The sequence below is a fragment of the Dermacentor albipictus genome, unplaced genomic scaffold, assembly GCF_038994185.2.
Source record: "Dermacentor albipictus isolate Rhodes 1998 colony unplaced genomic scaffold, USDA_Dalb.pri_finalv2 scaffold_20, whole genome shotgun sequence".
Lineage (NCBI taxonomy): Eukaryota > Metazoa > Arthropoda > Arachnida > Ixodida > Ixodidae > Dermacentor > Dermacentor albipictus.
In genome coordinates, this window is record NW_027225574.1 from 1715418 (window position 1) to 1739819 (window position 24402).

The 24402-nt window shown below is 47.3% G+C and overlaps 1 protein-coding gene across 2 annotated transcripts in view; it reads right to left on the reverse strand.

The window, feature by feature from the left end:
- The window catches only part of LOC139052226 (uncharacterized), a 723436-nt gene that overhangs the window by 261693 nt on the left and 437341 nt on the right, over window positions 1-24402 (reverse strand). For both annotated transcript variants that reach the window (XR_011509795.1, XM_070529323.1), the window contains exon 5: window positions 7647-7769. Coding sequence is in view for 1 of the 2 variants with exons in the window: in XM_070529323.1 (XP_070385424.1) it covers window positions 7647-7769 (123 nt within the window). In the remaining variant the exon portion in view is untranslated. The remainder of the gene's footprint in view (window positions 1-7646; window positions 7770-24402) is intronic.

The following is a 24402-nucleotide window of genomic DNA, read 5'->3' on the forward strand; positions in this document are numbered from 1 at the left end:
TATTGCTGATTATTAATTGTTCCTGATATTTTGGTATGTTGTTAATTTGAAAAATGGTTGTTTGAGCCTTGTGCACCAGACCGTATACCTGCCTATTGTTGCAGCGGGAGCAAAAAGGAGGATAGCAATTTTGTTAGGTTGATTTGGATTATGGCCTTGTCTGCTGTTTGACGAGAGACAGAGGGCACTTGCTCGTGTTGGGTGTTGCCTTTTGCCGGTCGGTTTTGCAAGCTGCAGAACGACAAGCCAGGACCAGTGGCGAGAAGCATCGGAACGACCCGAGCGGAGCTGGTCGAGGTGCCTTGGGGACAACGCTGTTAGCAGAGCTCCTGTCCCGGCGAGAGGGACCTGGGCACGTGAAGTTACCTGGTGTCCGGACAGTGGACGTGAACTTGGACGAGCCTGACAAACGTGCGCGCCTGGCATCCGAGCCACGTGGAGGCAACTCGTCTTCCCGGCGTCTTACCTTATAACGGGGATGCCATTGTGCCCCTACAACTAGCCTGGATTCCGCATCTACAAGATGCCGAATTTATGCTGCGAACGCCCTTTGGACAAACCCGGGGCTGCGCCGAAAGGCATAGAGCCCTAACGCTCCCTTGACAAGTCAAGATGCTGCGCCGCCAGGCACCGGCGTCCTGTGGAGGAGCATCGGCGAGCGACATGTCCAAACGTGCAACCAAGTGCTAGACAGCCCGGCACCGTATTTCCTTTCCCCTGGAGGTCACCGCGCGCGGCAAACTTGAAGCGGGTGGCCAGCGCGGTCGCTGGTTGGACCTCTCGGACGACCGCTGGCTTTGTATTGGGCCGTTTGAGTGAGAATCGTTTCTCGGGGCTGTATAAGCCCCGACGCCGTCGCCTGGAGAACCGCATCTACCGAACCGCCATGAGCCGAGTGCCGCTCTCGAGTGGAGTGAGATGTGTTACGCGTTGGAGTCTCGCCGGACGTTGCCGGGCTGGAACAGTCGCGTTTGCTGTTAGCTCTCGGCCACCGTGCCGATCCGATCTTGTCCTGTATAATGGCCTGTGTATAGTGTATAAAGTCACTTTTGTTATTCTCACCGACGCCTGACTCGGAGACTACGCTACCAACTAGAGAGCTGGCAACGTTGTGTCACGAAACGGGTGACGAGCGCTACGGGACCGCCTCAAAGTCTCAACAGCAGTAACTATTCTCGTTGCCTAATATGCAATAAGTCCACTGTGGTGTGTTAAGTGTACGTGCACGCTCTTAAACACTCCCATCACTTGGGCATGCCAGAAGGATAGTTATGAAGGCACCATGAACGACAAATGCAGAAAGAAGCCGTGGCTTTCTACAGTGCCAAATTGAGCGCGGAAAAATTTCGCTGCCAATCACACTATTACCTAGTATCAGCGTTCGTCGCTTCTCCTTGATTTCGCCTTAGCTCGTAGAGCACGGCGATGCCTCAAAACAATTCAAAAATTCACCTTGAACGTTTAGGAGGCCCGTAATAAATCATAGGAGCCGCTAACTGCGGTGGCTGTCATTGCCCAAGTGGCACCTCACAGAATTGAAGACTAATCACTAAGCATCACCACAATCTTACGCGCCAACGTTTGCAAAATTTTACCAGCTTCATAAAAACACGCGTTTAATAGCCAGAGTATACTGCGCACCACCGCACACAAAGCACATAACGGTTCAACAATCGATTTGTTTCGGATCATATCAGTTCAAGTGGTCGATATTGCTACACTGACGCACTTTGGTGGGCGTGGGGTATCCAAGAGCAGCAGACGCCGTTCTGTAAACGTGGCCGAACCACACGAAGCGAACTGCTGCTCCAGAGAAATATTTCTTTAAGATTCCGGACTAATTTTGTATGTTGTAAAACGTAATAAGCCTGTTTATACACTGCAGGACGAAGGCCTCTCCCAGCGATCTCCAATTACATTTGTCATGCGCAAGTCGATTCCAACTTGCGCCTGCGAATTTCCTCACTTCGCCACCCCACCTAATTTTCTGGCGTCCTCGATTACAGTTCCCTTCCCGTGGCACCCATTCTGTAACACTTATAGTGTACTGGTTATGTATCACCACCACCATCATCATCATCATCATCATCATTTTCCCCTAAAGACCCCGCTGGGCATTCCTTATATAAGGGGAGGGGGGGGGTGGCAGCATAAAACCTTACAGGGCGTGTTATGGCATAAAAGATAACAGTAAACAAGACAAAAACCGAATTAAAGACCTACTATATATGACAAGAACCACATACAGAAAAGATGTTGCTAAGAAGCGACGGGAGAGAGATTTGTCTCCTGACGCTCATTGACTGGTGATTCAATAAAGTTGTGTCTTCCTGGGGGAAAGACGGAAAGCCCAAGAAAAGATTTAGTTAATAAAAAGGGTTGTAAGGCTGTGTTTTATTTTTTAGGGATTTCTCTCATTGACAATAGACTCAGGAAGTTTGTTCCAGTCTTCAATAGTGCATGGTAGAAAACATTGATTAAAGGATTTGGCAGATCCGTGGGGAGTCGTTGCAAACTACAAGAACTGAAAATACGGCGGGAAGTACGATTAGGAAGCAGCAGGAGAACACCATGAATATCCGGAAAATTATGGTATATATTTATGGAAAAGGAAAAAGACAAGTGATCTGTGGCGCACTGCTAAAGATTGAAGACCTAGGGTTGATTTGATATTGGTAATACTAATATTCCTGTCATATTTGGAAGTGATAAACTGTGAGGCTCGGCTCTGAATTACTTCTAACGCATCGAATAAATAAGCTTGACGGGCACTCCAGATGAAGGATGCCTACTCAAGTCTGGTGCGGATAAAAGTTTCGTAAGCTAACCGATGGATGAAAGGGGGGGGAAGAGTGAGGGATCGTCTGATGAAGCCGAGGGTCTTGGAGGTATCAGCAACGAGCTTGAATATGTGTTCTGAACAGGATAAGTTGTTAGTGATTGTTACTCCAAGACAGCGATAAGAATCAACTGTGTCCAATGCATTACGTGGCCTACCCAGCGTCATTTATTTTTCTTAATGTCATCGAGAATATCAGCTATCACTGTTTGTTCGCTGCTCCACGCCACTCTCTTCCTGTGTCTTAAAGTTACGCCTAACATTTTTCATTCGAATACTCTTTGAGCGGTCCTTAACTTGCTCTCGATAGTCTTCGCTAACCTCCAAGTTTCTGCCCCATATCTTAGTACTGGTGAAATGCAGTGATTGTGTACTTTTCTTTTCAAGAGATAGCGGTAAGCTCCCGGTCTTGATTTGCAATGGCTGCCGTATGCACTCTAACCAATTTTTAATCTTCAGAAAATTTCCTTCTCATGACCATGGTCCTCTGAATTATTGGCCTAGATAAACGTACTCCTGCGCGAACTCTAGAGGCTCTCTGCCACTCTTAAATTGTTGATCGCTGGACAGGCTGTTCATCATTGCCTTTGTTTTCTGCATATTAATATAAAATCTACCTTTTATACTTTCTCAATTAAGGTCCTCACTTATTCGTTGCAATGTGTCCCCAGCATTGCTGAACAGTACAATGTCTAAAAATTGTTAAGGTACACCGTCTTCCCATGGCCCTTGTTACTTATTGGGTTTGCGCATACAAAACAAAACGCAGTGGCGTCTTTACGAGAGTTATGCTGCACATCTGTTTAAAAAAATGACGGTCCTCCAGTTATATGCGCCACTCTAGATATACCAAATTATCATCTTTCTGTTTTAGAAAAATCTTTAAAAATCAACTCTTGGAGGCTATGGTGTTGGGCTGATAAGCACGAGGTCGCTGGATCGAATCCCGGCCACGAAGGCCGCATTTCGATGGTGGAGAAATGCGAAAACACCCGTGTACTTAGGTGCACGTTAAAGAAACCCAGGTGGTCCGAATTTCTGGAGTCCCCCACCACGGCGTTCCTCACAATCAGATGGTGGTTTTGGCACGTAAAATCCCATAATTTTTTTTAATCACCTGTGGCAGATGGCGTGTGTTTATTCCTAGAGCATGCACTATTCAAAGAGGCAGACGCTACTTGCACGATAAATCGAACAACACATTCAACTAATCAGAAAAATGCACTAATGAATTTGTTACCTAATCGCTGTACGGTACGTATTGCAATTTATGAATTATACTCGGTGAATTTGCGAGGCGTATCCACCTAGAATGAATTTTCAGGATGACACCAGTTTCGAGATGTTCATTGTCAAAGTATGCGACGAGATACATGGGTGCTCTAGTTGCTTTTGTGCTTCAATGAATAAAATAGTGTTTCTTTCTGATGTTCTTTAAGTGAAATAAGAGTACATTTTTACCGCGATTCTGATGGCGTACTTCGCTGAACCCGTGCCGTCCTCAAAATTTTATCTAAGTGGACATACTTTCCAAGCTCGCCGGCTGCAATTCGTAAGACGCCATTTGTACCATAAAGTAATTATTTAAAATTTAAATTAGTGCATTTTGATCTATTAGTTGGTTACCTATTACAATTTCTTGTGCAAGTAATACCCGCCTCTGCGAATAATCAAGCTGAAGGGCTACAATTGTGCTATCTGCCACAGGTGATGTTTAAAAATTCACTAAAATTTAAGACTGGTCACTTCGCATGTAACCTCAGTTGTTGAAGTATGTGTGTGTGTGTGTGTGTGTGTGTGTGTGTGTGTGTGTGTGTGTGTGTGTGTGTGTGTGTGTGTGTGTGTGTGTGTGTGTGTGTGCGCGTGCGTGCGTGCGTGCGTGCGTGCGTGCGTGCGTGCGCACACGTTTTCATCGAGCCATGGACTCGACCTAATTAAAGCCTCATTAAATTCCTTGCGTTTATCAGTACATTTTTAAAGGCCCCGAGTGCGCAGCTTTTGTGCACTGCTAAATGGATAAATAGAAATTTAGAAATTGATAAATATTATAGGCATCTGATAAGCACGCATAAGTGCCGCTATGTGAGGGGTATATCTATAGAGGCGTAGTTCTTTTTAGACGGAATGCGTGTACGTTAACGATTTCGAGTAATGAAGGGTTGGCGTCGTGCCACATTCTATGTATTAGACCAGAGGCCTCTTTATGAGGACATCCTCTTTACCCATTACAAGACGCTTCATGGCAGCGTGTATCGTTGCATAGTCCATAACAGAGTCGAAAGGTATAGACCAACCCGACAAGTGCTGTCCGCTCGAAAGTTGTTACCCATGCAAAAGAGCATTCGTGCGCTTTCTTTTAGCATAATTGGCTGCAAGAGGTCCCATGTGACGAATGTTCACTGCGTTCATGAGCCGTAATTTATTTCGCACGAACACGCGTGTTCGAGCCATCCACATGATTTGTGATCAGCGGTGGTACGTGATTCGATTCGCTATTTCTTTTTTTTTCATGGCAGTTATGTCCCGCTCCATATCACAGACAGGATCGCGGTCTGCTGTAAGCATACATTCGCTCACACTGTAAGCTGCGGGATCAGCAAAATCGGGGCCACAGACGTTACGTCACTCCAACTTAGCGCTGAATTGAAACTGAGACCGATGTAATAGAAGGCTGAGGCTGACAGCACGGAAGACGAGAGCGAGTTGTACAAGAGCGACAACTTTCGATCATTAGACACGCTTAGGTTTGTTTCCGTTATTTCATGTCGCATGGCAAATTATAGCCTCAAAAGCGTCTAGAAAAGTAATCATCGGCTGCCTACTGAGCGACGGAAAGCTCAAACTTGAAAAAAAATTTTAATAAGTTTACAGAACCTATGACAAACTTGATGGTGGTCGGCTATGGACACCACATTGCTATCTGCTACAATCCAATGGAGTGTATAGAATAAGAAAAGTCACGGCCTTGGGCGCACATAGAGAACCACAAACGATCAGATGTTAGGCAGAAGTTTGCAGCGCGGCAATAATGTCACTTCCTTCCACAGCAGCACACGCCAACACAATTATGCACTAAAACTGGTCAATGCACTTTGAGATGACAAATGAGAGTACGCCACAAAGATAAAGGCACACACAATCATCGACTATCTGTTGTGGCTTCTCGCAACCAACCGCAACAGCACGTTCCATCGCTTACCCGCGTCAGTTTGAGTGGCGCACAGACACATAAATATGTTCGTAAACCAGGCTACCCCTTTATCGTGGGAATTATTTCTTACATGGTCAGATGCAACGGTTGTTCAGGGTTTGTGAATCTACTTACGCTTGCGCCGCTTTTACAGAAGTTCGCACCTGCACTACCATTAGATACACGCATTTTGTCGACTACAGCGCTCGTCCAAGGTAAATATACCCTGGTAGCGAAGCTTCCATAGGAGCCCATACGTTCAAGACATGGCGGTCCATCGCCGGTTTATGGGGCTGAGCGCCATCTGTATGTGGTGGGAACACTTCAAGCGGAAGAAAAAATAACGTGACGCCATGTCCAATAAAAGCAGAAGTGACGTCATTTTGTTTTCGAAGGCGCGAAATTTGTTTTCTTGTTCTTCCTTTGGAGCTATATATTCAAATGTCCCGCCATTCGACTTGATGGGCGTTTCGAGCTTTCAGCGTGGAAAGCGATGCAGGAAAAGGCCAGCCGTACGGTTGTCAAAATCGCATCCCTGCACAGGACATACTTTCTTTGGAGGCCGACGAAAGTTTAGGTGTAGAGTGCTGATCCTATTGTCGGATGCCAAGCCCGTCGGCCAGCGCAGTCGCACAAAAACAACTACACAATTATCTGGCGGTCGTAACTCACTACTTTTTACTGAACAGATTAAGAAGCAATGAAGCCACCCGCGTCACCAAATTCAGGCAAACTTCCACAAGCAAGAAAGCACAAATTGTGAGGGGGGCGTATTTCAGCAGGCGAGACGAGTGCGCCTTTCTGCCCATTTCAAGACGTGCATTGCACTGCGAGTGATCGTGGCGTCAACGCCCGCTGTAGCGATGGGCGCTGAAAAGAAATGCATTTATTAATAATAATAAAATTAAACGTATTTTCTTAACTCGTCACGAATATATTAAATTCACTAGGAATTTTATTTTCGTTGAATGAATCTAACTGTGCCTCGTTTGAATTTAAAAACGCGTTTTTCTTTCCCAATGTTTGTTCCCTCCAAACATAGTCGCGCTTCAATCGCTGCTCCCATAACCCCCCATGCTGATGTCGGTGACAATCTGTACTGAACCGCTTTTCGCCCGAAGCTTCGCGACCTTTTTGAATCGACCTTGGCTCGTCCTTGCAGCGGCGGGCATCGCCAGTTGGCTAATCTTACGAACGGTTTTATCTTTGTGAATATGCGTTTTCCTTAAGATTTTTCTTACGCCAAAACTTCTTCGTCAGTTCGCTTGGTGGATTCCGCCTCAGATCAGGCTTTTGGCACGTAATATCCCGGATTTTAGTACATTTTGCCATACCTTGTGCGTTTGATTGGCTGCATGTGACTGCAAGCAGGATACGAAGCGCGACCTCTAGCGCACCGTGTAAGAGTTATGATATCTAGGTGCTACAGCCGGTACCGAAGCCTCCAGCACCGCGATGGCGATTAATAAGTGCGGATTGATGCCTAAACCTATTGTCTCCCCGAAAGAGCCGATCAGTAAAACGTGTTGCGTACACAATGCCGAGTGCCAAAACTGTATTGTTCTTGAGAAGGTGTAGAGCAGCCTCTACCTACGAGAGCATAACTATTAAACGTACCATGCGTGGCATGTCGACGGTGCTCCTCGGTCGCAGCGCCGAACTGCCCCGAAAGCACCCACTACTTGATCCTTGCTCTTCGCTCGGCGTATCAGTTTCGTCACTTGAACTGTCGTCATAATGCTGCGTTAGACGACAGTTGGTTTTCAAGGGATCAGTGACCACAATGAGTGATTTCGAGCGTGCGCGTAGAAAGCCGGAACATAGCTTTTTACAGCGATGCTGTATACTTCTACCGTTCAAGAAAATTTTGGTGTCGTTGGCATGGTAAGCAAAAAAATCCCCATATGTGGGCCGATTCCGAAGATAGTGCAATCTTGGACCGACCCACGGTGGAGGTGAAGCGGGCGTTAAGCATTCCCCATGCGTGGGTCGATCCCGAAGATAGTGCCATGCCGAGCCGACCAGCGGCGGAGGTGAATCAGCAAGCGTTAAGCACTCACCATACGAAAATTCTCTTGGACGGCAGAGGTATACAACTTTGCTGTAAAAGTGTCAAAGCAACGTGCATGCCCTTTTCGACTATCATTCGCGTGCAACAACCTGTCAGGCACAACACGATATAGTCACATCACGCGCTTACAGCCGCGCTTGTTTTTACTTCCGTGTGGTAGAACATGCGGCTGCAGAATATGGTGGCACTAGAATATACTGTAGCTTGAAGTATAATGAGTGCGTAACCCTTTGAAGTATTGTGCGTAACCCATTGAGTGGCAAGCTCAACACTATTGTGGACCGTACAAAAACATCTTCACAAACTTCACACATGAAAAATATTATACACTGCGTTTAAACTTGCCTATATTCAACCACCTGCTCAGCACCGGTATTTACAAAATGTCCACCGCTGGCTTTGCCGTTCTCGTCTTCGCTTGCCACTGCGAAAATTGTTTCCTTTTTTAGGCAAGCCCTTATTTCTTATTTTGTAGAGGCACATCTCAGGAACACACATTTACCTCGCCAAAGCAAGTGCGGAACACCAAACTTGGACCAATCATTCTACCTTAAATGGCACCTCAACCCTATATTTTACCTAGTGTGTCTCGCTTAGTTGTTTGGAGAAATATTTTCGTATTCCACTTCGAATGTAATAATGCAATAAGCAAAGTAATAAAGCAATACAAAATTGCAGGCCAAGTCTTTCTTATGTTGCGACATAAATGGTTAAGCATGAGGTAAATCTGCTCTAAATTCACATTGCATGAATTAAGACTCGCATTCGTGCAACACCGACAATATAGTATATGCAAGCAACTTATAGGAGACTCGAAATGAATGAACTCTGGGGTTTTACGTGCCAAACCACAACTTGATTATAAGGCACACCATAGCGGAGGGACTGCAGTTTAGTTTGCACTATCAAGAGATCTTTAACGTGCCCCCAATGCACGGGGCACGGGCGTTTTTTACATTTAGCCATCATCGAAATGTGGCCGCCGCGGCCAGAATTTGATCCGGCGACCTCTAGCTTAGGAGAGCAACAACACATGGCCCCTAAGCAACCGCGGTAAGTTATACGAAATTCTACAGGTTAGCGAGGCGTCCGCGAGGTGCCATTTATTATGTGTTCGACTTTGCTCCTTGTGTACTTTTTATTTTTGACTGTCGCTGTAAGTTTGGTAAGTTTATTGTTATGAGAAATAGTTGCAGGGCTAAGAGAAACGAAACACAAACACTGAATTCCCAGAACGAACCCCGGGCATTCAATTGCTTTACTACGCGAACAATTACGTAGGTTAAAATATGTCATTACGAGACATCTGCGCCAGAATTTGGGAATGCATGACATATCCCTGAACACGCCATGCTCTTGTCAAAGTAATCGATTTCCTTACTTAAGATCCCGTTAGAAGTTGTGATAGTGCAGTTATCGCCTTTTTGCAAAAACCATTTTAATGTTTACACGCAGCAGTCCCAACACACTTATGGTTTCACCCTCTGAAACAGCCGGCTAAATTTAGAGTCGCAAGTTGCAATGGCCTGCCAATATGTAGCACACTCCAGCTGGCACCACTATTGTTAGGCAGTTAAGAAATTATTTGATAAATGAATTTTACTCCCTAATGCACGACGAAACCGTATGCACAAGTTTGACGAACATGGTGTGTATCACACATGGTCACCTGACGGGACATGAGAGGTAACATGGCGCGCCGGCCGCAGGGCCAAGGTCATCTACGCGATCCGAACTGGGCTGGCGGTTCGCGCTTAGTTTGTACTCGTCCCCCGAAACATGCAAACGAACAGTGAATATTAGTCGACAGGGGCTTCACATGTCTGTGCATTGACGACCGTTTTTTTTTTTTTCAGCCAATGGCATTAGGTCGCCACCCGTGTCTCATGCCTTGAGCACACGTGAAGAAACACAAGTGGTCAAAATTATTTCGGTTTTGTTTTTCTGGCGACAATAAATTTCTACGAATCGACGTGCTTTCTATGAGGGCTTTTGATTTGTTTTAACAGCCGATTTGTTATAAGCGTTTCATTGGCTACAAGCCTGTCACTGGCGTTGGTGGGCTAAAATATATAAGTGAAAAGTTACAGTTAGCTAGTGTTAGTGAAATATAAACTAGGCCGGTAAGGATCCAGCAGATTGTTTTTTTTTTTTGCACGTGGGGGGAAGCGGATCTTGTCCTACAAGAAGTGCTACTGCGTCTCCAATCCCCTACTGTTCGTATTTGAAAGCAGTCGTTGCTGAAATATATGACGGTATTCAGTCCACAGCGGAACTTAACAGATACATTTAACTGTAATGGCGAAACACTCACAGTGCTAATGCGAATATCATTCATTTGGCTACCCGAGTAGTGAATAGATAATGGAGCCCTCCAATCTTGCTGTTTTGCGCAGAACACCTTGTGCCTTATTCACAACACATAACCTAAGGAACTATTCGCTGGTTTGTTATGCAAATAAAAAATGGCAATGCATGTTTCCTCACTTTTTGTGCGGCTCTGTCTTCCGCCATATGAGCCTTCATTTCATTGTCATGTACAGTCGCGGACAGAATTAAATGGACCACGGGATCTCCGAAAACGTTCACTTCCCGAGCAGCCTCTAGCAGTAACCAGTAAAACTGCCCACGACAAGGTTGTTAGCATATTCTAGTCGAGGTCCAAAATGCCAATACCAGATTTCGTTGTGAGGCTGCGGAGATATTCAGGTTTTTCTTAGATTTCATGGTCCATAATATTCTGTCCGCGACTGTACATGTTAAATCAGCCACTAATTGAAAAAGACACAAAACCAGTAACTACATCAACCTTTTCACACAGCGAAAGGTCACTGAACACATTGCTAAGTCACGTGATTATCTCGGTTTGCTTTGAAATAAAATAAAGGGACTGGTCAGCTGTTTATGTTATGCTATACATTTACCATTTTCCTAAAATATGGCTCCGTATCAGCTAGCTAGGTTGTCACTGCATAAATACATAAACAACATGCAGCCCATGCCAAACTAATTAAATTACCTGAGTAGCGCTTACAATAGTTTCTGTATGATATGCATCCAGAGTGAGCTTATTTTTTATATGTAGAGCAATCAAAATAGGACAGCATGTATGATGCTGACAATATCAGTCTCAAGTCGATCATCCTTGTTTGCTGCCATGGGTGGGAGAGGAAGCATGCCTGTCATGGTAATGCTTAATTTTGTGCACTTTGGTAATGTTTTCTACATTGTTTAAATGCTAAATTAGGTGTGTAAGTAGTAAGGTGGCAACAGATTGGTCACCCAGGCTGGCAAGAAAGAGCGCAATTGCTTCATTCCACTCAATATAACTTATCAAAAATATAAATTATTTGCTTTCAAATAGATATTCTCCTTGGAAACACCTCATAAGTACATACCAGCATAAGGTCCCCGCTATACTTACAGATTGATTTTATGCCAGTCCTAATGAATTCTGCACTCTCTGCTTAACTTTCTGTCCCTTGCTGCATGAAGTTAACCACATATGCACAACCTTTTTACACATGGTGAGAACATCATTCATCGCTGAATACGTCATTTAAGGTTAAGGTAATATTTTCTTCGGAAAGATTAGATTAGGTCCCACTACAGTTTTTTGACTTTGGGACCCTCGTCTGTATATTCATCATGTTTTTACTTCTGTTTTTGGAACCAATCAGTCTGAATCTGAGCAAGTATCAAATGTCTAATATGCATGTTTGATGCCTCACTTCATCTTTGGTGGCTTTATACATATAACAACAAAAAAATGAAAAGGCATTTCATGCATCCAAGCACACCTAAAATTGGCAGGATGAAAAATAAAAGAAGAAAAGAAAGAAAACAAGATCAAGCAAATACAAGCATATCAGCAATCTACACTATGAGCCTCACACGCGTGCTCAGTGGTAAAGAGGGATGTCTTGGCGACCTACGCAGCGGTATTCCTTGACAGATGTGCGTGTGTTCTGTATTATTGCAAGCTGTCACTAGCACCACAGAAACTGCGCCATCGCGCCGAGCACGGAGATTTCGGAGGAATCCGGTCCGGCGATACTATCACTATCGCATTACGAGAACGCAGCACGTTGGATGAATCGGGAGGTTTTGCTGAACCATCCAAGGCAGCGCGCATTAAAAGTAGTTGTACGAGAATACGTCTCAAGTTGCGACATGATGCGATTGCAATACATTTTTTAAAGGTGGCGCAGGTAAGATGAGTGTGCAGTGTTTCGAACAAGCATGACCCTGCCAATGCAACACATGCAGCTGCAGAACAGAATGTGACAGCCTACAGTCACATTTTCACCGTGACGCGGAAACTTGAAATCCCATCTGCAAAAATATGCCAGTATCTTCTGCAGAGGCGGCGATGTCTGCTGTCAAAGATGGTTGCCAACCTTGAACACCCTTGCTCCGCCGAACGGTTGCCAGCTGTCAACAGACCGCGCCGTCCAATAAAAATGCGGCTGCGATCCGCTCGTGTGGATTGAGCTAGCGCCGAATTTTTCAACACGACCCTTTTGGTCTCCCGTCCCGACACGCACGCGGCCGGACGAGGGTGGAACGGACCCCCCCCCCCATTGACCACGTTTATGAGCGAGTGCCGTATAGTATATATCGAATCGAATATCGAATCGGTCGAAACGGAGGAAAAAGAAACAAAGCCAAAAATAGACTGGAATATCACAAAATTTTCAATTCAGAAATTACAAATATCGAAATTAAAAGCTTAAACCACGCTGCCACATATGTTCCGCGGAGTCTCTTAGCATTGTAAAACATGAATGTGGCTGGCTTTCACTAACTTAGGTGCACAGAATTTGAGGCGGACACTACGGTCTACTCTTATTAGAGGGAGCACCAAATTGGTATGCCAGCTGAAAAGGAGAAATTATCGCAAAACAAAAACCAGCTCAAATGAGAAGCAAAGACAAATACAAGCGCGATGTCTCTGTGCGCTTGTCTTTGTCGTTTCTTGCCATCTGAGCTCTCTTATTTTGCGCTATTTTTTAACTCGTCAGCAACGAAAGACCATATGGCCCAGTAGTTCTATTATACGAAGGTCTAGAAAATATATTTATTGTAGAGTTTCTGTTGAATAGAATCAAGTGTTTTTTTCTGTGAAGCACAAATTAGTGAAGTTTGAATATCAATAATATTCTTGGAATAAGAGCTAATCTACTTATGTTTTGTGAAAATCTTCTATTTATTGCATCGAACGCTTTTATTGCTTGTTTTTTTTCCGAAATACACAAGCGATAAACTAGCTTAACGGTTGTTCGGTTATCCTAAGGCTAACCACGCGACAGACTAAATGACCAAGCCTCTCATAACTCGATCAATGCTCCGCGCATAGCCGGCGCATACGTTTGAGTGTTAGGTTCGGCGTGATTGATCACCTGCCAATAAAATCAGGAACCTGGAGAGTCACGGCAAGTTTGCCCGACGCTCGCTTACTCAATCAGGATAGCTATAGGGCCTTATTGCCCTTATGAAAATGACTGTTGAAATGTTGTTGGCATATTGTTGATGAATTGTTGACTCAATAGCCTTTCAACAATACCTCAACAATTATTGAAATAACAAAGCAACAATTCAACAGAAAAGTTGTTGGGTAATTCACAACAGCAAAGTTGTTGACTAAATTCTGTTGATATATTCTTGAATAGTATTGAGTAATATTGAGCCAGTGTTGAGTAGTTTCCACCAATGAAAGTCGTTGACTAAAATCTCTTGATATATTGTTGAATAGCAATGAGTATGATTTAGCTATAGTTGAGTAGTTTCCAACCATGAAATCATTGACTAAATTATGTTTATATATTGTTGAATAGTATTGAGTATTACTGAGCCATTGTTGAGTAGTTTCCAACAATAAAGTCGTTGACTAAATGCTCTAACTTATTGTTGAATACCATTGAGTCTCGAGCAATATAAAGTTTTGAAATATATGTAAAAACACATGCACATATGTATGTGTGTATCTTTTGCACATATATGTGGCTTTACTGATCTCTAGATCACCATTGCATATATACAGGGTGTTGTTTCGCGTTACTTGAACCATAGAGGTATATAGCGAGTGGGCAGGGGGACAGTGACCCCTGCCCGCCATGTAGATATGCCTATAGTTCAAATTACGTGACTTGGCCCAACTTCAGAGAGCCGGGGAGGGGATGTGCCCCATTCACGTTACTGGTCACGATATTGCCCCGGCCCTGTCCATCTACCGAGTGGGCAGGGGGACAATGACCCCTGCCCACCCATTAGACACCTCTGTGGTTTGAGTTACGTGAAAGGCCCGGCATATGGCCATATGCCGGGCCTTTATATATATATATATATAATATATATTATATAATAATAATATATAATAATAATAATATAATATATTAATATATTATATTATTAATATATTAATTATATATATTAATATATATTAATTATTAATATATATTATAATTATATAATATATATTAATAATAATATATATATATATATATATATATATATATATATATATATATATATATATATATATATATATATATATATATATATTATATATATATATAATATATATATATATATATTGTCACGTGGTGGTGACGTTGAAGAATACAGTAGCAATAGTGTGAACGGACAAAACCAATTTATATAGGGCGGAACTGTGCCCACACAACAGGCTACACTTATAGCACAACGACAGCAGCGAACACGGTCGGCGATCGTCGAAAATCTGATCAATGGGTCAAGCGCGTCGGCTTTTACACATCAATCGTCGAACGTTCCAGACTAATCGTTGGGACCCGCGTGCCTTCCACAAAGTTCTACACCATTCACATCAGGCGATGAAATCAGATAACATAAGGTTCGGCGACAAAGACAGCGAATAGCAGCACTGATAACTTTCCAGAAACTTCGGATGCATGCAGGCGCGTCCCGCGCTGTGCGGTAACATTTCTGAGGCGGCGAAACGTGGTCGCTCGATAAAGATAAGTACACGTGTCATTACCCCCCTCTTAAAAAGCATCTACCAGATGCTGCAAACAAACGAAAGTAATAAAGAAAAGCACTCGTAGCAAAGAAAACAACAAAATAAGGAAGTTCATCAGCGTCCGTAAAAGGGTTTAAAGGGAAGCTGAAAGGTTTTCCAGAAAAAATGAGTGAACATGCGTACATAATGGTTTTCAACCCTCCGAATTCGAATATCATATCGAAATTGAGCGAAAGAAAGCGCAAATATATTTTATTTCGACGAAAAGTGCAGCAGCGGACACGCCCAGCTCGCGCGTCTCGTTTCCGCCTGTGATTGGTCGGGCGACCCGTGACGTCAACTTTAGCGACCGGCCGCTGCCGCTCCACATGAAGCGCGGTGCCAGGTAGTTTGGTGCCGTAATAGAAATTTCAGAGGTAATAGAAAATTTAGAGAGACTGCGTTTTTCTGAAGAGTTCGGCGTTGCTCCCTACATGTACGAGCCGATTGCAAAGAGCCGGCCTCTCGAAGAAGCAAACGATGCTGGTGCGAACAGTGCTTTCGACGAGAACGAAAGTGATGTCTTGGGATGTCCTCGTGTTGGAAATGCTCTTTGGTGAGTATGTTTTTTTGCAAAGCGATCTAGTGATCTCGCCGATCTTTCGCCGATCTAGTGAGCTCGTTTCCGGTCAAACAACTGCAGTGTTGTGTTCCTGCATGCCTCCTCGTGGAACGTAAGCGGGGATGCGATCGTCGGCATTTGTGCGCTGTCCAAAGCTGTCGGCAACCTACAAAGACGGTTCAAACGCGTGAAAAGCTTCCCGGTTCATGCAGTACGTGTAGTGACCTTCATCTGTGCGCCGTCCGCACACTACTCGTAACCGAAGTCGTAAAGGCGGCGAATTCCGTCGGCTACGTGAGACGGTCGGTTTCTCGCTGTGCGCGAGAGACGGGGGGAGCGTAGCGCCCTGGCGTGCGCCGGCTTTCGAGCACATGCAAACTCTACATTTCCACTGCGTTATGGTAGCTGCGTGCAGGCTGTTTTACAACACACGTGCAAATAGAAAATTCGCAGCGCTTTGCGACGAAACCTGCGTCGAGGGCGGGAAATAGACATGCACCTTCCGTTCAGCGTGCTAACATGAAGGAGCTCGCAGTAAATCAAAATCCAGGTTTGGGCGAGTTCGTGTATTCATAAGGCCTTCCAACACCAGTTATTATCAGTCAGTCCGCACTCGTGCCGTCTTTGTTTTCGTTGCTCCGATCTTTTCGCGCTGCGTTTAGAAAGCCTGCTAGTGGAAATTCTGGAGATAATCGTCGTCACGGAAGTGGTTGGAGCACAGCAGTGTTGTTCTTCAGGGCTTGAAATTCTTTCGCTTTACAGCAGCCTCCCACTTCCTTAAAAGCTTCTTGTCTTGTGGGAAGCAATGGAAGACAACATCGTCGCGGCCGCTGGTTTTCGTGCAACCGTAGGCTGCACAGAAAGACGGCATGATCGGCCCACCACATCAGTTGATGCTGCGCACGTTGACCACCACTCTACATACACACAGACGCACCAACAAAGAAATGCAGGGTCGATCGAAGCAGATTACGACGGCACGCACGCAGAAACAAGCACGGTCAGGCACGGTCGCGCAGGCTGCGAAGGAGCAAAACACTAAAGTTGACGTCACAACACCGTGGTTTCCGGTCTCCGCTCGCATCGTCAGCGTCAGCAGCAGCGCGCGGCATTCGACGGTGGGCGGAGCTACAGCGCAATTTCAACCGACGATTACGTCGCTCCTATTTGATAAAAAAAAAGCCCAAATTTGACCTACATCGTTTATAAGGTTCCCGCATCCGTATATGAGCGTCTTATTGAATTCGACAGACTCTTCAGCTTCCCTTTAAGGCGCACCACGTGGACCATTTCAGATCGTGCGCGGCACCGCTGTGAATGCGAAATGCCATCTGGCATGACCTCATAGTCCAGTGCGCCAATACGTCGGATAACCTTGTAGGGCCCCAAACACGGTCGCCGGGCTGGTACTCGACGAAGCGTTCTCGGAGGTTGTAGCGTCGGCTGTCAGTCCTCTGTTGGTTCTTGATCCGCAGGTGGGCGAGCTGTCGGGCTTCTTCGGCGCGCTGGAGATATGTAGCGACGTCAAGATTCTCCTCGTCAGTGACGTGCGGCAGCATGACGTCTAGCGTTGTCGCCGGGTTCCTGCCGTATACTAGCTTAAACGGCGTGATTTGTGTTGTTTCTTGCACCGCCGTGTTGTAAGCGAATGTTATGTACGGCAGTACGGCATCCCAGGTCTTGTGTTCGACGTCGACGTACATTGCTAGCAATGTCGGCGAGGGTCTTAATCAGCCGCTCCGCAAGACCGTTCGTCTGCGCGTGGTAGGCCGTTATCCTCCTGTGGCTTGTATGGCTGTACTGCAGAATGGCTTGGGAGAGCTCTGCTGTAAACGCTGTTCCTCTGTCGGTGATGAGGACTTCCGGGGCACCATGTCGCAGCAGAATGTTCTCGACAAAAAATTTCGCCACTTCGGCTGCACTGCCTTTCGGTAGAGCTTTAGTTTCAGCGAAGCGGGTGAGAGAGTCCATCGCCACGACGATCCACTTATTTCCAGAAGTTGATGTCGGAAACGGTCCCAACAAGTCCCTCCCAATTTGCTGAAAAGGTCGGTAAGGAGGCTTGATCGGCTGTAGTAATCCCGCTGGCCCTGTCGGTGGTGTCTTGCGTCGCTGACAGTCTCGGCATGTCTTGACGTAACGGGCGACATCGGCGGTTAGGCGCGGTCAGTAATACCTTTCTTGTATCCTCGATAGCGTCCGGGAGAAACCGAGGTGCCCAGTGGTCAGATCGTCATGTAGGGCGTGCAGTAGTGCTGGACGCAGCGCCGATGGCACAACAAGAAGGCAGTAGGCGTGGACTGTTGAGAAGTTCTTCACGAGTAGGTTGTTTTGAAGCGTGAACAAAGACAATCCACGCTTAAATGCCCTAGGGACAACGTCGGAGTGCCCTTCCAAATATTCGACGAGGCCTTTTAGCTCCGGGTCTGCTCGTTGATGTTCAGCGAAGTCTTCCGCGCCTATTACTCCAAGGAAGGCGTCGTCATCTTCGTCATCTTGCGGCGGCGGGTCAATTGGGGCGCGTGATAGGCAATCGGTATCTGAGTGTTTTCGTCCGGACTTGCAGGTTACAGTGATGTCGTATTCTTGTAATCTGAGACTCCACCGTGCCAGCCGTCCTGAAGGGTTCTTTAAGTTAGCTAGCCAACACAACGCGTGATGGTCGCTGACCACTTTGAATGGCTTCCCATATCGGTAAGGGTGGAATTTTGCTGCAGCCCAAACGATGACGAGTCATTCCTTTTCGGTTGTAGAATAATTGCCTTCAGCTTTTGACAACGACCGGCTAGCGTAAGCTATCACGTGTTCATGTCCATCTTTTCTCTGGACTAGGACGGCACCGAGGCCTAGGCTTCTGGCGTCAGTGTGGAATTTGGCATCAGCGTGCTCGTCGAAGTGCGCAAGAATGGGCGGTGACTGCATGCGTCGTTTGAGTTCTTGAAATGCGCCGGCCTCTGGCGTTTCCCACTTGAACTCGACGTCACATTTAGTTAGTTGTGTCAGCGGCTCAGCGATGCGTGAAAAGTCCTTGACAAATCGCCTGTAGTAGGAACACATGCCAAGAAAACTACGCACTGCCTTCCTGTCGATGGGCTGCGGGAACTTTGCGATGGCAGCTGTCTTCTGCGGGTCGGGGCGAACTTCAGACTTCCTGATGACGTGGCCCAGGAACAGAAGCTCATCGTAAGCGAAGCGGCACTTTTCTGAATTCAGAGTGAGCCCTGATGACTTGATGGCCTATAGTACTGTTGCATGCCGCCTAAGGGGACCATCGAAATTTCCGGCGAAGACAATGACGTCATCCAAGTAAACGAGACAGGTCTGCTACTTCAATCCTGCTAAAACCGTGTTCATCACGCGCTGGAATGTTGCAGGCGCCGAGCACAGTCCAAATAGCAAAAGCTTGAACTCGTAGAGGCCGTCTGGGGTGATGAAGGCGGTCTTTTCGCGATCTCGTTCGTCGACTTCTATTTGCCAATAGCCAGACTTGAGGCCCATCGACGAGAAGTATTTATCGTTGCAGAGCCGATCCAATGCGTCGTCTATCCGTGGGAGGGGGTATACGTCCTTCTTCGTGATTTTGCTCAGACGAGGATAATCGACGCAGAAATGTAAGGTTCCGTCCTTTTTCTTCACCAGGACCACAGGGGATGCCCACGGGCTTTTCGACGGCTGGATGATGTCGTTGCGCAGCATTTCGTTCCCTCATAGCTTCACGTTCTCGCGGCGAAACTCGGTAACGGCACTGGCGGAGTGGTCGAGCGCACTCCTTGGTGAATATGCGATGCCTGGCGACTGGTGTTTGTCGAATCCTCGATGACTCCGAAAAGTAGCCTTTGTATCGTCGGAGCAGACTTCTGAGCTGCTGTTGCTTAAGCACGGGGAGACTTGCATCAATGTCGTAGTCTGGTTCGGGAACCATGGTCGTCGGGGTAGATGCCGCGGAATCCGAGAGGACAAGCGCATTATTCGTTCCCAGAATTTCCTCGATGTACGCGATCATCGTGCCCTTGTCGACGTGCTTGAAATCCTGGCTGAAGTTTGTCAGCAACACTTCAATTTTCCCTCCATGCAGTCGAGTGATCCCTCTTGCGACGCAAATTTCACGGCCTAGCAGTAAACGTTGGTCCCTCTCGATGACGCCTTCTACGTCGGCAGGTGCGTCCCGCGAAAAGCGCGGGACGCGCCTGCATGTATCCGAAGTTTCTAGAAAGTTATCGATGCTTTTATCCGCTGTCTGCTGTCGCCGAACCTTGTGTTATCTGATTTCATCGCGTTACGCGAGTGGTGTAGAACTTTGTGGAAGGCACGCGGGTCCCAACGATTAGTCTGGAACATTCAATGACTGCTGTATAAAAGCCGACGCGCTTGACCCGCTGATCAAATTTTCGACGATCGCCGACCGTGTTCGCCGCTATCGTTGTGCTATAAGTGTAGCCTGTTTTGTGGGCACAGGTTCGCCCAATAAAAGTTAGTTTTGTCGTTCACCGTATTGCTTCTCTGTTCTTTGACGTCACGACCACGTGACATATGGTGGAGGTGCTGTTCCGTTCATGTACCGAACGTCCCAGCAAAGCCGCGATCCAAGCCCGAAGCCCGAGGACAAAACCAACACCGCCCAAGACCAGCGTGCTAGCCGCAGACTGCAAGGACTGCCCCGAGAGCACGGACTTCTACGTGAGTCAATCAAGACGACCGTGGTCAAAACAGCCCCAATGGCTGCCCCAGCGTCCCCCGTTATTCTACAACAACCTCGGTACCCACCGACCTTCCATGGAGCAGCGACTGAAGACCCAGAATCGTGGCTGGTGACCTACGAACGAATCGCGACTTTTAACAACTGGCACTACGACGACAAGCTGCGTCATGTATACTTTGCCTTAGAAGATGCCGTCAGAACGTGGTTTGAGAACCGGGAGTCGGCCTTGACGACATGGGACCTCTGCCGTAGCGGCTTCCTGCAGACCTTCACAAGCGTCGTACGCCGAGAACGAGCTCAAGCACTACTAGAAACCAGAGTGCAGCTGCCTAATGAAACCACCGCGATCTTTACAGAAGAAATGAGCCGCCTATTCCACCACGCCGACCCGGAAGTGTCCGAGGTAAAGAAAGTCCGCCTACTCATGCGTGGTGTAAACGAGGAACTTTTTGCAGGAATGGTACGAAGCCCACCGAAGACCGTCGACGAGTTTCTTCGCGAGAGCACCAGCATCCAGAAGACACTCGAGATGCGAAACCGGCAATTCGATCGCTGCACTAACTCTACAAACTACGCCGGGGTTCGATCACTGGCTACCGACGATCTACGCGAGACTATCAGAGCGGTCGTACGGGAGGAGCTGCAGAAGTTCTACCCAAGGTAGCAGTCCCAAGTGGATCCACTCGCTGAAATCGTCAAAGAAGAGGTTCAGCGATCACTTGGAGTCCCTGAGGTGCAACCACGATCACCGCAACCTCAGCCGGAAGCGATGACCTACGCCGCCGTCGCACGCCGTCAAGGCACCCCTACGCGACCGTGCCAGGGCCCTGTAACGCCGCAATTCCGTCGTCCGCCGCCAGCGCCACCAGCACGCCCACCCGTCGCCCACCGCACCTACGCGAGGAAGATGCACATTTGGCGAGCCCCCGACCACCGCCCGCTCTGCTATCACTGCGGAGAAGCCGGCCATGTGTACCGCCGACGCCCATACCGCGACTTGGGACTGAGAGGGTTCGCCGTCAACCCGCCACGTCCACAGTTTGGTGAGCGCCCACGTGACATCGCCGATTACCTCGCCGCTACTCAGTGGAGCCCTCGACGGCCGTCCCGTTCGCCGTCACCAGGCGGCTGGCTACCTGTCACCGCAGCGCCCACCATACACCGGCCCAGCCCGGGGCCGCTCTACGAGCCCATATCGGGAAAACTCAAAGCAGCAACCGATGTAGGTGCGATTGCTATTTGTTGAACCAACGAAGATCCTCCACCGCCGACGAAGACGACGAAGAGACCATCTCGACGACAAAATAACGACCCTTTGCCGTCCCGACGAAGTCAGGAAGCCAAGACTGCACCTACGAAAGACGACTTGACGACGCGACGTTCCAGCTTCAGTTCAACACGACGCAGCCGTGATTCGACGCCAACACCTAACTGCAACGCTAGACAAAGAACCACCGACCTCGACGTGCTTCTCGGCGGCTACGCAGTTACCGCCTTAGTGGACACAGGGGCTGACACAGGGCCGTCATGAGTGGACACATCGCCACCCAGTTGAAGAAGGTTAAGACTGCATGAGAAGGCCCCCAAATTCGCACCGCTGGAGGACACCTGATTACGCCAACTGGAATCTGCACGGTAAGAATAACCATTCATGACCGTCTTACCCTGCCACCTTCGTTATCCTCCAACAGTGTTCACGAGATGTCATTCTCAGTATACACTGCCTGAACCAACACGCCGCAGTCATCGACCTGAAGTCGAAGTCAATAACGCTGTCGGAAGATAAAGCGATACCGCCGGAGAGCCCTCGTAGGCACCACGCCTTGAGTGTGCTCGAAGATCAAGGGCGCTATTCTGGACATTCCGCCATTTTCTTCGGTGCGTGACGTAGGCGCGACGCAAACAAAATGGCGCTGGTGGCCCAGTTTTGCTTACGTAACGTGACGCCAACTTGACGTTTTGCCTAAGAAACTGAAATGAAGGCACTGAATATAGCGTTAGCGGTAAAGCAAAACAGTTTTCCTCCGCAGTTAAAAATAAAGCAGCTATCTCAAAGCGTATGATTATTCCGTCGAAAACGCTTCTCGCTTCCGTCGTCTGCTGCGTACAAGCCATCGTCTGCTTTAATAGCTAGGATGCGTGTCCCTGGAAAATGGAATGAGTCGTCGCATGTTGGAGCCAACGCGCTTGTTTTCTTGCTTGAGAAAACATACGCGACCTACCAGTGGTGATGCGCGCACGTTCTAGGTCACGTTATCGCTATTTCGTGAAACGCAAGTGACTCAGCCCGACTCGGCTGGCTGAGAAACGGCCGAATATCACCGATAGCGTTGCGCGCGCCAGAGATATCGACTAGAGCGACGCAAGCGCCGGCGCTGCCATCTCTTGTTCATTTGGCTGGTTGCTCGCACCGCGGGAGGAAACTTCAAGGCGCCGCCTTGCGTACATTTCTTTTTATAAATTAGAAAGAAGCCGTTGTCATAACTTTTGATTGTGCGAAAAGGCATTAATCTTGATTACAATACAAATGCAGCAGTGAAAAGTGGACAACATTGCCGAAAGTTTGCTATGTTCAACCAATATTATTTCGTATAAACGCGTTTTTTGAAAAAATGATGGCCCCAAACACAAATGCCAACACCACCCGAGAGCGATGCAAATACTATGAGCACGCGTTATGAACAAAAGATTTTCGTGGTGCCAAACGACGGGGAAAATGTGGCGATACGCATTCCTCTCGGCTGCCATTGCATATGGCTGCCCATTAGCATAATTCGCGCGGCTCGTCGCAGCAAAAATTATGGCGGAAAATCTCAACAATGGCGGCCCAGCGCAACGTCACGCATCGTCAAAATGAGGTTTACGAAACGGCCCTTCCTGTGACGCTCCTCACGAGATTATCCTTCAGCCAATCAGCAAGCTGGCATGGCGCATATCTTGGATCACCCCCACATATTCGCGCAATTGCAGATGCATTCCACTGGCTTCTGCACGCTACCACTCACATTCCTTTTGAAGCACTAACATCGCAATATATCTGCCAAGGACCAAAAAAATTTATTAGTCCATAATATTTGCAGCTCCACGTCTCGTTTCGTCATCTTGATGGAAACGCAAAATGGCATTTCGCAAAACTTCCGTTTCCCGGCACAAATTTTATGGCACGTGAGCTCTCCACAGCCAATCAGAGAGTAAACATGGCGGATAATGGCGGCCGTGCAGCCGCCATGCGTGTCGAGAATAGAGCCCCAAGTGAGCAACCCGCCTCGCTCCAGCATTGTTATTTCCGTCGGCACCGAAATACCCGCTGACGTAGGAGGTGTCATCGAAGGCGACCAACGCCTACTGCTAGACCGTGAAATTTGCGTCGGCTCGACTGCATGGAGGGAAAACTGAAGTGTTGCTTACAAACTTCAGCCAGGAGTTCAAGCACATCAACAAGGGCACGACGATCGCGTACATCGAGGACATTCTGGAAACCAGTAATGCGTTTGTCCTCTCGGGTTCCGCCGCATCTACCCGACGACCATGGTTCCCGAACCAGACAACGACATTAATCCAAGTCTCCCCGTGATTAAACAGCAGCTCAGAAGTCTGCTCCGACGATACAAAGGCTGCTTTTTTGACGTCATCGAAGATTGGACAAACACCAGTCGCCAAGCATCGCATAATCACCGAGGATTACGCTCGACCACTCCGCCAGAGCCCTTACCGAGTTTCGCCGCGAGAACGAGCAGCTATTAGAGAACAAGTCGACAAATGCTGCGCGACGACATCATGCAGCCGTCCAAAAGCCCGTGGGCATCCCCTGTTGTCCTGGTGAAGAAAAAGGACGGAACCCTACGTTTCTGCGTCTTTTATCGTCGTCTGAACAAGATCACGAAGAAGGACTTATACCCCCTCCCACGGATAGACGACGCATTGGATCGACTCTGCAACGCTAAATACTTCTCCTCGATGGACCTCAAGGCTGGCTATTGGCAAATAGAAGTCGACGAAAGA